Source organism: Saccopteryx bilineata, chromosome 3 (assembly GCF_036850765.1).
Source record: "Saccopteryx bilineata isolate mSacBil1 chromosome 3, mSacBil1_pri_phased_curated, whole genome shotgun sequence".
Lineage (NCBI taxonomy): Eukaryota > Metazoa > Chordata > Mammalia > Chiroptera > Emballonuridae > Saccopteryx > Saccopteryx bilineata.
The window spans coordinates 13,128,732-13,140,614 of record NC_089492.1 but is presented as its reverse complement, the minus strand read 5'-3'; the positions used below and the strand labels follow the sequence as shown (position 1 = coordinate 13,140,614).

Genomic DNA, 11,883 nt, shown 5'->3' with positions numbered 1-11,883 from the left:
CTCCGCATCCCAGTCCAACGCTCTATCCACTGTGCCACCGCCTGGTCAGGTGGTATAATATGCTTTAATGTAGCTTTTACATAATAAAAGCTTAAAAAATTATTTACTCTCTTGATTATAATTCAAATACATTGACACAAAGTAAAGGGAGTCAAATAGTAATATGTTATCAATGAAGTAAAGGCAGGAAGTCTACTCGGGAAGCTGTAAGAAAAGTTGGCATTGTCACTGGGCCAGAAAGAAGGGATTCCCTGGGAACCATGCAACAGGTCAAGTCCATTAAAAATGGAGATGGCTTTGTTGTGAGCAATGAGGACAAAGGAGAGGCATAAGGAAGAGCCCCAGGCTTCTGACAACAGCATCTAGGAGACTGGCAAGGGTATTTCACAAGATAAAGAGTAGGGAGACTACAGGCTGAGTACATCTTGGAAATGTTGAGGTTGAGATGCCTGAAGAACATCAGTTATTCTTGCAAGGTGTCAGACTGACCTTGGAATAGAAAAAGAAAGAAAAAAAACTCCGTTAAGGTAAGACTTCTCCCATTTCCCACTATAAGTAAAACTAAAGAATTTCCATTTGGAACCCAGATAATAACTTCCTCGTGGCACCATAGATTTTCTAAAGATTTTTTTAACATAAAAATAACATTTGTTCATTGCATGCAATTTGTCACTAGAGAAAAAAAAGTACAAAAGAAAATGGAATGACCATCACTGTTCAAATTTTAGAGCTTACCCTGATAAACTTGTTTAAATACATAAATAAAAGATATGCCACCATCTAAGGCAGGGATAGTCAACCTTTTTATACCTACTGCCCACTTTTGTATCTGTTAGTAGTAAAGTTTTCTAACCACCCACCAGTTCCACAGTAATGGTGATTTATAAAGTAGGGAAGTAACTTTACTTTATAAAATTTATAAAGCAGAGTTATAGCAAGTTAAAGCATATAATAAAAATTACTTACCAAGTACTTTATATCGGATTTTTGCTAAGTTTGGCAGAATAAATCTTTATAAAACAACTTACTATAGTTAAATCTATCTTTTTATTTATATTTATACTTTGGTTGCTCTGCTACCGCCCACCATGAAAGCTGGAACACCCACTAGTGGGCGGTAGGGACCAGGTTGACTACCACTGATCTAAGGCATAATTGTATATTTTGCAATTTAGAATTGCATAAAGAATAACATCCCAAGTCACAAAAATTTCTTATAATCATCATAATAATTGTGTATTTCCATCTAAAGAATATATCAATTCATTTAACCTTTCATGTATAGGTTTAAGTAAAAATGCAAGAATATTTTAGTTTCTCAATCTTAGTCTGAATTTCTGATCATTTCTGCATTCATGGAATAGGTATTCTTTGAATAGGTAGTATGAGCATGTTCGAGTCTCTTGGTTCTCAAAGTTGTCAATCTTGTAACAGCTATGGTATTTGTAAAGCAGTGACTTATGACCAGGAACTATACAAGATCCTGGGGATATGGCAGTAGACAGAAAAAGAACATTCCCTGTCTGTAAGAAGAGTATTTGCTACTTGGGGAAACAGAAATTTAAGAATAAAAAAATAAATAGCAAAGAAGAGCTAAAGAAGAAATTAACAGTGGCAAATAGACATAACAGTGGGAGGAAGAGAGTGACACTTTCAGAGACAGTGTGAAATGAAGGCCCCACAAGAAGATGACCTTAAGACGAATCCCCAACCATTGCATCATCTAGGGGGGAGGCATTTCAGACAAAGGGGACAAGTACAAAGGGAAAATCCTAAGAAAAGACTTGGCCTATTTTAGAAAGTGAAAGACTGGTGTCCCTAGAGTGTGTTTAGCGTGGTGAACAGTTCCATCTCAAGATGAGATTGAGGAGATAGATCATGCCTAGTCTGGTGGGCTGGGGCAAGGGACTTATTCTTTGAACAAGGGTAGACAGAAATTGTTTTTCAGTAGGGAGGGATAGGATAAGAAACTATGTTTTGAAAACTCTTGTCCTGGTTGCTATGTGGAGAATGAAAAAAAGAGTCCTAATCGAAAGACCAATGAGAAGGCAGCTGCTGTAATCTATGTGCCAGAGGGTGGCTGAGGAGATCAAGAGGGCTACACTAATCTGGTACACAGTGGTCCCTCAAGAGGGCTACACTAATCTGGTACACAGTGGTCCCTCAAGAGGGGCACACTAATCTGGTACACAGTGGTCCCTCAAGAGGGCTACACTAATCTGGTACACAGTGGTCCCTCAAGAGGGGCACACTAACCTGGTACACAGTGGTCCCTCAAGAGGGGCACACTAACCTGGTACACAGTGGTCCCTCAAGAGGGGCACACTAACCTGGTACACAGTGGTCCCTCAAGAGGGGCACACTAACCTGGTACACAGTGGTCCCTCAAGAGGGGCACACTAATCTGGTACACAGTGGTCCCTCAAGAGGGGCACACTAACCTGGTACACAGTGGTCCCTCAAGAGGGGCACACTAACCTGGTACACAGTGGTCCCTCAAGAGGGGCACACTAACCTGGTACACAGTGGTCCCTCAAGAGGGGCACACTAACCTGGTACACAGTGGTCCCTCATCTATCACGGGGTTAGGTTCCAGAACCCCCCGCGACAGGTGAAAATCCGCGAAGTAGCAACCTTATATTTGTTTTATTATTTATATATTTTAAGGCTTTATTTTGATTTAATATTCTTTTAACATATTTTAATTAATATTTTTATATTGTTTTCAATTTTTTAGGCTAGAAAACGCTTATTTTTATCACAAAATCATTAAAATAATAAATATATAAAAATGCTTATATACTGCAAAATCCTGCAATATAGCAAAAAATTCACGATACAAAACTAGATATATACAATTTAAAATTCTGCAATACAGTGGGACCGTGAAAAGTGAACCACAAAATGGCAAGGGATGACAGTGTACTTAGGAGTATATGGAGGGTGTAAGCATACAGCAGCTAACTATAAAATAGTTATAGGAAGTTGAGGAAAGGGGGCAGGAAGGTAACTAAAGATATTTTCTAAACTGTGTGCATGAAATGGGTGGATGCTGGACAGTGGGGTCTTATTTATGATATAGATGGAGCAGTGGTAAAAAGAAGTCTATTTTAGACATATTCAATGAGTTACTTATTAGACACCAAGTTGAGATATCAAAGACACAAATGGTACTGGAGTTGGGAATGGGAGATACGGAGTGGTGGGAAATAAAAACTTGGCAGTATCAGTACGAATGAAGAAAGGAAGAGGTTGTTACAGATGGCAAGCATGTTTATATACTGATGGAAATAACACAGGAGAGACAGAGAGAGAGAGAAAAAAATGAAAAGCACAGGACACAGAGAGGGTTACTAAAAATTTGAAGTCTTGACAGAACTCTGAGACACAGTATGGGGCATGCTTCAGAGGTATTCCAGCTGAAATGTGTGGAAGTTGGGAAATTTATATACCAACTCACATCCCTCACCAGTTGAGGGATGCCGAGGCAGGAGGGGATGGGCATTCATTCCCTAACATTTCTGATCTGCCCTCGACTTCTGGCTAAAATAATTTTGGTGAGTAGAGAAAGCCATCAGGCAGACTCCTAAATGCTAGTAGTTAGAAGCCACTGAGTTGGCATATACAGGAATGGTGGGTCCCAAGGGCTTATGTAAGGTAGACCAACTTTTTTACAATGAAAAAGAGGACAAAAATAAATTGAAAAAAACAATATCGTAAATAAAAACACTTTATTAATTGCAATAATACACAATATGATAAATGCATAATAAAAACATTTATAATATTTTACATTGTAATTATGCTTACATGCCTATTAATTTTTTTTTTTTGTATTTTTCCGAAGTTGGAAACGGGGAGGCAGTCAGACAGACTCCTGCATGCATCCGACCGGGATCCACCCAGCATGCCCACCAGGGGGCGATGCTCTGCCCATCTTGGGGCGTCGCTCTGCTGCAACCAGAGCCATCCTAGCGCCTGAGGCAGAGGCTACAGAGCCATCCTCAGCGCCCGGGCAAACTTTGCTCCATTGGAGCCTTGGCTGTGGGAGGGGAAGAGAGAGACAGAGAGGAAGGAGAGGGGGAGGGGTGGAGAAGCAGATGGGCGCTTCTCCTGTGTGCCCTGGCCCAGGAATCGAACCTGGGACTCCTGCACACCAGGCCGACGCTCTACCACTGAGCCAACTGGCCAGGGCCATGTCTATTAATTTTTAATAATTGTAAGAAAAAAGTACTCATTTAGATACAAATACATCACATCACACACAATGGATCGACTCTGCATTGATTGAATACGAACATTTACAGATTAGTCTTCCAATATCAAAAAGGACATGTAGGAGGACATTTTTTGAGGGAGAATGGAACTTACAAAAGAAGGACTGTCCTCCCTAAAGGAGGACGATTGGTCACCTTAGCGGGCTACCAAGACAGCCTTCTACTCTGTCTTGGTTGATGTTTTCTCCATTTCTGAGTCTTTAACATAAAGAAAAAACTGAAAACAAGAACAATTCTGATTGATAATGAATAGATGTGAAGAGACAAGAAAGTGTTTTAGCCATGGCTTGTGCCTCCCATACAGAGAGACCTGAATAGGGGACTTCAATTGTTAACCTCTCTGGGTCTTAATTACCTAATTTGTAGAATGCTGGGAGGTAAGTAAAAAGGATAGGGCTTCTTTACAATTCTTATTTTCAATTATCTGAATTTATCGTAGAGGATTCCTCTTTGTCTTCATTAGCTGTATCAAAACATTTCAACCGTTACATTGTATTTCTTTTGAGTGTCTACTGGTCACAGTTCAAAGCATTTGTATTTCCCTAACCACTGTAGCAATCATCTGAGGATGTTGATTCCCATTTTATGGGTGAAGATTCTGGTTCTGAGAGGTGATATGATTTACCCAAACTCAGATCCTTCTGACTTCCAAACACTCGTTTCTTTTACCGCAGGACAGTGAGACGGTGCCGACTCTTCACTCAGCAAATAGTGTGGCTGCTGAAGCTGCCGGGAGAGAGAAGCATCAGGCTACGTACGGGAAGTCTTTCTCCAGATTCTGCCCATTGTGCCAGGTGCCTCTTTGGATTCCTGAGCAGCACTGAAGAAAGTACGTAAGGGTTCTGCAGGATACTTACTCATTTAAAGTTTTTAAGCCCACACAATTACTTATGATTACAGTGGTATCTTGAGATACAAATTTAATTCCTTTTGAAACTGAGCTCATAAGTCAGTCAACTCATATATCAGATTTCTCCCATTTAAAATAAATGAAATAGATTTAATCCTTCCAGCCCTGTGAAACATCCCCAAACCATCCTAAATTATGAAAAAAGACGTTAATTAAGAAACACACGTGTACTTTACCAATGCATAACAATATATGAAATAAAAGAAAAAAGTGTTATTTAGTACTGTATTCTTACCTTGGAGACATACAAGTGCGTCTAACGGAGGTGAATGGCGGAGGAGGGAGGGAGGAAGGGATGCAGGCACTGTAGACATGTAAACTAAAACTGCACTTTCTTAACACTACACATAAACTAAAACTGCATTTTCTTTATTTTAAACAAAACCACAAAAACTTAATTGTAAAAAAAATGCACTTTCTTAACTTTAAACTTAACCTAAGCTTAACATTAAGTATTTTTCATTTAATCATCACCTGTTTTTACCTTTTTGGCTGCACTTTCGGCACTTTCACTTGCAGGACTTTTGAATAAAGATCTATCCAAAGAGGTTTGCTGTTGCCTGCCTTTTAAAATGTTACGGAAATGTGACAAACAAGTGTCATTAAAAAGTGCTGAAACACGACCAGTTGAAACTTTTGCTGGGTGTTTCTTTTCAATGAAACTTGAAAGCTTCTCCCACATTGCCAGCATGTCTTTAATTTCACTTGTAGAGATCACTTCCTGTGACTCTACCTCCTCCTCACTACATGGGTCTTTTATGGGTTTATGGCCTGGCGGCTTCTTCTCCTCTGCAGTGATAAAAGTCCTCCGGGGCATTTTTTTCCAAAACAATCCTGTTCCATCACAGTTGAACACTTCTTGGGGAATGTAGCCTTCCTTTGTGATAAGTGCAGCAAACTGTGTGATGTACTCCTCAGCTGCCTTAACGTCAGCACTTGCAGTTTCACCATGCCTCACCACTGAGTGGATGCCAGATCTCTTCTTGAAATTTTCAAACCAGCCGTGACTTGCCTTAAACGTATCTTTTGCTGTCTCTTTTGAGGTTGATGGTTCTTTCTTCTTCAAGTCGCTGTAAATAATACGTGCCTTTTCGCATATTACAGTCTCCGTCACTGTATCTCCTGCCAGCTCTTTCTCTTTCACCCACACCAGCAGAAGCTTCTCCATTTCTTCATGAATATTTGTCCTTAATTGGGACAGAATTGTAGTTCCTTTCGCTGGATTTGCACTTTTGATGGCATCCTTTTGTTTAAGGATGGTACAAATTGTAGATGCATTGCGGTCGTACAGCCTTGCCAGTTCAATCACTCGTACACCACGCTCATGTTTTTCTATTATTTCTTGCTTTACTTCTATCGACATCATTCTCTTCTTCTTCTCACCACTGTCCTTTACACTCACTTTCTTTGGCCCCATGATAGCACACAAAAAAAAGTAAAAAATGCAAAAATGATGCAAGAACAAGTACAGCGCACGAGATTCTACTTGATTCTGCGGGTAACACGTGAGAACAAGATGTGCTAGTTTTGTGCTGCTGATACTGGACCCCTGCGGCAGCTTCTGACTCAGGACTGGTATCTCGGAATTCCTCTCGGATCTCAAACAAAAAAACATACCGAGTCGCAGCTCATATCTTAAAAAATTCCTATGTTGGTCTGTTAGTATCTCAAGGTACCTACCACTGTATTAATTTCCTCTTAGGGCGTAGCAAGGGAGGTCAACCACAAGAAAGATGGCAGCTACAGCTTCACCACTGCAATCGTCAACAGGCGCATCAATCTGTCTAGTTCCGGCCTGTCAGTTTGACGTCACTTCCCCCCTCCCAGCACCCGGCGCGCGTCCCTTCCCGCCTCCGCGGGGATGAAGGCGGAAAGGTGAGTGGACGCTCAGCAGTGGGAGAGTCTCTCAGAGGGAATCCAAGAGAATGTGGGACCAGCAACATGGAAAGAGAAGGCAGGGAACCCGCAGCTATTGTCGCGGTTGTGACTGAGCGTCGGTTTACCCAGCGATACAGGGACTATCTCGACAAGGAGAAACTCCTGGACAGACGGTACCGCGTGGAAAAGATGCCGGAGGGCACCGTGGCGCTGCCCGTGCTGGGGAAGGTGCTCCCTGAGCAGCACCTGCGGGAGCTGAGGGACCGCGTGGCTCCAGGCAGCACTTGCAGGCTAACGCGGCTCCTGGATCCTGTGCCTTCAAAGAAGGCCCTGGGTCGTTCACCAGCCCAGAGGCTGTGTCTCGAGGTGAGTCGCTGGGTAGAGGGCCGGGGAGTAACATGGTCAGCTGAGTTGGAGGCTGATTTGCCCCGATCTTGGCAACGACATGGTAACCTCTTGTTGCTGAGTGAGGTCTGTTTCCAAGACAAGCAGTGGAAAAATCTGGAACCAGAACTCTGGGAGATTGTTGCCTCGGCACTTGGCGTCCAGCGTTTGGCCAAACGAGGGCGGGTATCACCGGATGGCACTCGAACTCCAGCAGTGACTCTGCTGCTGGGCGACGATGGCTGGGTTGAGCATGTGGATAACGGGATCCGTTATAAGTTTGACATAACCCAGTGCATGTTCTCCTTTGGAAACATTACTGAGAAGCTTCGAGTGGCATCGCTGCCCTGTGCAGGACAAGTGCTGGTGGATCTGTATGCAGGGATTGGTTATTTTACATTGCCCTTCCTAGTTCATGCTGGTGCTGCTTTCGTCCATGCTTGTGAGTGGAACCGCCATGCTGTAGTTGCTCTGAGAAGTAACCTTGAGATCAATGGAGTAGCCGATCGGTGCCAAATACACTTTGGGGATAACAGAAAATTGAAGCTCTCAAATATTGCAGACCGGGTGAACCTGGGGCTGATTCCCAGCTCTGAAGAAGGCTGGCCCATTGCCTGCCAAGTGCTACGAAAGGATGCTGGGGGCATTTTGCATATCCACCAAAATGTGGAATCTTTCCCGGGGAAGTATCTCCAGCCTCCTGGAAGCAGTGAAACAGAGAAGGAGTGCTGGCCTTATCCTCAGCAAATTATCACCAACCAATGGGAGAATGGAACTACCAGTGACTCTAGGAGAAAAATGCTCTCGGCAACCATCAAGCCAGAGTGGCACAGGTGGGCAGAATCTGCAGAAACTCGAATTGTCACTCTTCTTCAGCAGCTGCATGGGAAACGGTGGAAGACACAAATCTTGCACATCCAACCAGTGAAATCCTATGCTCCCCACGTGGATCACATAGTCCTGGATCTGGAATGCCGCCCTTGTCCTCTGATTGTCTAGAGAAGGTGGATCCTGAGACATGAGGATCTATGTGTGAGTGACCCTTAATGCAGCAGCGCAGGCCGGGTTCTCACCTCTCTTGTCTCTGGGTAATCTGTTTTAATATTTTGTGGCCCTAAAAGCTAGACCAGTCTAAATCACTTCGTTTGTCTTCCATTGATCACATTGAGAGTGATCACATTGAGAGTGATCATTGGGAGAAGCAGTGTGATGCACTGAAATAAGGCCCATCTGTGCAATCATGAATTCTGAATTCTGACCTCAGTTCCTGTCTGACCTTGGGAACATGGTTTCAATATTCTTTTGGCTTTAGATTTCCTTATTTGCAAAATGAGGGTTGCTTTGAACTGTCTCACATGGCTTTTACTTAATAAGCAGTTGTACATAAGGCATTGGATATTTCAGTGAAAAGAAATGCTCTTTCCAAAATCACTCTGGAGTGTGGCTGGGATGGAAACAGACCAGTAAGAAGGTTTCTGTGGTTGTCCAGGCATGAGGTGATGGTGGCTTGGACCAGGGTGGTGACAGTGGGATGTGGATAGATTTGAGAAATTAAAGCAGTGGGAGTAAGCAATGGAGTCCATATCGAGGCATTAAAATGGTGCTGCTTTGTTACCACTGACAAAATAGGGAGGGAAGAGGGCAAAAATTACTCCAAGGTATCAACTGTTCCTCAGGTGGGCATTCCTAAATGAGTGTGTGGGCAGGTGTGAATTCTTAAGTATTGAGTGTGTTGTGGTAGAAAAAGGGATAAATGACTGCTCTAAATCATAGCAAAACTAGATTTTCTGTCTTAAGCTTGTGCAATAGCTGTCAAATGCTAGCCATTTTTAAAGTTCAAATTAAAACCTCCAAATTTTGCCTGATCAGTGGTGGCACAGTGGATAAAACCTCAATGTGGAACGCTGAGGTCACTGGTTCAACAACCTGTGCTTGCCCAGTCAAGGCACATACAGGAGTTGAGGCTCCCTACTTCTCCCCCCTTCTCTCACTCTCTCTCAAGTGCATAAATGAAGTAGCATAAAAAAAAATAAAAACCCTCCAAAGTTTAAAGGCCTCAGACTCCCTTTTCATGTTCCTTCCCTAGCAACAACATCAGGACCAACATACAGAGCACCTCACCTTATTTTATGGCTGTTTGCCATCACCATTGTTTACCCATGGCATGACTAATTGTAGAGAACTGCGTTGCTTACCTTTGGAATGACTAATTGTGGAGAATCACTTCTCATAGGTGTGTTTCAGTGCACTTTGAAGCCACCTGGGCTTGTGTACCTGATAAGGAAATACAGAGCAGTGTGTGGCTTTATCACACTGGACTGTTATTGTACGTGGCATTTGACTGGCTGGGGTTGGGCTGGGCTGCTCGTTCTTGCAACAGTGGCGGTAAGGACTGGATTGATGGTGTTTGTGTTATTCCACAGATATTAAGTGTCTACTATGTATAGTACATGAGCCTCACGAAATATATTCATTAGGCACAGTTCCTGCCTGAGGAGCTCACACCCTAACAGCTGAAACAACACGAATACTCAAAGAATTGGAATACAATGAAATAAGCGCCATGGAGTGATAGGTTGTAGGAGAGCAAAGATGGGGAAGGAAAGTTCTGAGAAATGAATGGAGAAGTCTTTAGAGAGGTAGTGTTTGGATTGGCTTTTAAAATCTGGGTAAAATTTTAGTAAGTGGAGTCAGGGTGGAAACAGTTGCCAGTGGAGAATAAAAGGTGCAGAAATTTTAACAATCATGGAGCGGTGCCATTAGATCAACTTGGAACAAAGTAAGTGATGAGAGATGTGTTGAAGGTGGGGGACTGTTAGGATTTATAACAAAGAACAAGCGTTTTATACAGAGTAACCCCCCAGGAAGTATACTGCTTACAAAAATTGGGATATTTGAAAATGAATATGAAGTGATAAAAAAAGCATTTGATTGGTTTTTTTTTTCTTTTTCTTTTGTATTTTTCTGAAGTGAGAAGCAGGAGGCAGAGAGACAGACTCCCGCATGTTCCCAACCGAGATCCACCCGGCATGCCCACCAGGGGGCAAAGTTCTGCCCATCTCGGGTGGTGCTCCTTTGCGGCCGGAGCCATTCTAGCGCCTGAGGCAGAGGCCATGGAACCATCCTCAGCGCCCGGGCCAACTTTGCTCCAATGGCGCCTTGGCTGCGGTAGGGGAAGAGAGAGAGAGAAAGGAGAGGGGAAGGGTAGAGAAGCAGATGGGTGCTTCTCCTGTGTGCCCTAGCTGAGAATCGAACCCAGGCCTTCCACATGCTGGGCCGACGCTCTACCACTTAGCTAACCAGCCAGGGCTTGATTTTTTTTTTATTAAACAAGAACATCAGAAAAGCAAATGACAAGTCAAAGAAAGTTGTTCAATTATGCAAATTAGATGCAAAACCAACTTTTATTTCATTGATGAAAATGCACTATACAAAAAGCTGAAAGTCCTGGAGTATCTGCATGTTCCCTGATCCTCTAATTTTTGGGAGCAGTGTATTAACTATCATGTGATCCCACCACAAAAATAGCCTGACTCTGTTTGCCTTAATCATCTCCTCTGGTACCTGAGTTTGTTCTTACATAGTACCTGTGGCTTTCTTACCTCAAACTAAAGATGGCAGACTGGGGCTTGCGGCAGTGTTGGGATGGGGAGTAGGGGACAAACAGTGAGGAAGATGAGTCAGAGAGCCATATGTCTGGGGGCTAAGGTGTTACCTTCCTGCAATAAGCTATGGAGAGGCAGCACCGGGTGAATTCATTCAGCCTGATGTATATATCAGGCCCTGGGTGTTCAGTGGTGAATGATTGGCGTGAACTCTGAAATTTTTAGGGTCCAGTGGTCTGCTTGAATGCCAAGATACCTTCTTCACAGTAAGGAACAATAACAATTTTTTGCATGTTACCCACTGATTTTGTCAATATTATTCTGCCACCTAGAAAACACACTAAGCTCTGTAGGCTGTGTGGGAATTCAGAATTTGGGAATACTGCTCTGACTCACACTGGGTGACTGACACAAGGTTGCCAGTTTTCAGTGGGATTCAGAGCTTGTAAAGCTCTGTGGCAGGTACAGGCTACAGTGTAACTAGTCATGTTGCATGGGCTATTTATTCCAGGAGATTCTTTGGGACAGTAGTATCTGATAAGCAGAGCAGCCATCGGAGTTAATGACAAGCTCTGTAGGAGAATCACAAGGTAAGACACCTAGGGTTCTGTAGCAAGGCTAAGCCATCTGCAGCAGAGGACCCTGTCATTCAGAAATGGCTCCTTGCATGTTAATGGGCCTTGGTAGAAACAGAGCATCTCAGAAGACATCAAATGATCCTGTATCCAGAGTTGCCTGTCATGAGCAGGGTTTACCAGACCCACCAAGTCAATCCATCATAAGGTGGAAGTAGCACATCTGGAATTGATGACAAGCAGGGCCAGAGTAA

At 43.1% G+C, this 11,883-nt stretch overlaps 3 protein-coding genes across 7 annotated transcripts in view; 2 read left to right on the top strand and 1 right to left on the bottom strand.

Moving 5' to 3' along the window:
* Window positions 1-284: 284 nt before the first annotated feature.
* Window positions 285-6,878, bottom strand: LOC136329485 (tigger transposable element-derived protein 1-like). Of its 5 annotated transcripts, none has more exons than XM_066265696.1 (2): window positions 5,672-6,878; window positions 285-489 (listed from the first exon to the last, which is right to left on the bottom strand). In XM_066265696.1, the coding sequence occupies exons 1-2, from the start codon at window positions 6,800-6,802 to the stop codon at window positions 460-462; spliced, it is 1,161 nt and encodes a 386-aa protein (XP_066121793.1). In that variant the 5' UTR covers window positions 6,803-6,878; the 3' UTR covers window positions 285-459. The 5 variants fall into 5 exon arrangements, 3 of the variants coding, with proteins under 3 accessions (XP_066121793.1, XP_066121791.1, XP_066121792.1); XR_010730217.1 differs by lacking the exon at window positions 285-489 and adding an exon at window positions 3,721-5,003 and having other exon boundaries at window positions 5,423-6,878; XM_066265694.1 differs by lacking the exon at window positions 285-489 and adding an exon at window positions 3,721-5,003.
* TRMT12 (tRNA methyltransferase 12 homolog) lies at window positions 5,010-9,086 on the top strand. The gene is made up of 2 exons (XM_066265693.1): window positions 5,010-5,106; window positions 6,890-9,086. The coding sequence occupies exon 2, from the start codon at window positions 7,129-7,131 to the stop codon at window positions 8,446-8,448; it is 1,320 nt and encodes a 439-aa protein (XP_066121790.1). The 5' UTR covers window positions 5,010-5,106; window positions 6,890-7,128; the 3' UTR covers window positions 8,449-9,086.
* Window positions 8,345-11,883, top strand: part of RNF139 (ring finger protein 139) — a 29,695-nt gene continuing 26,156 nt past the window's right edge. Inside the window, exon 1 of the mRNA XM_066265691.1 lies at window positions 8,345-8,481. Coding sequence (XP_066121788.1) covers window positions 8,478-8,481 — 4 coding nt within the window. The 5' untranslated portion in view covers window positions 8,345-8,477. The remainder of the gene's footprint in view (window positions 8,482-11,883) is intronic.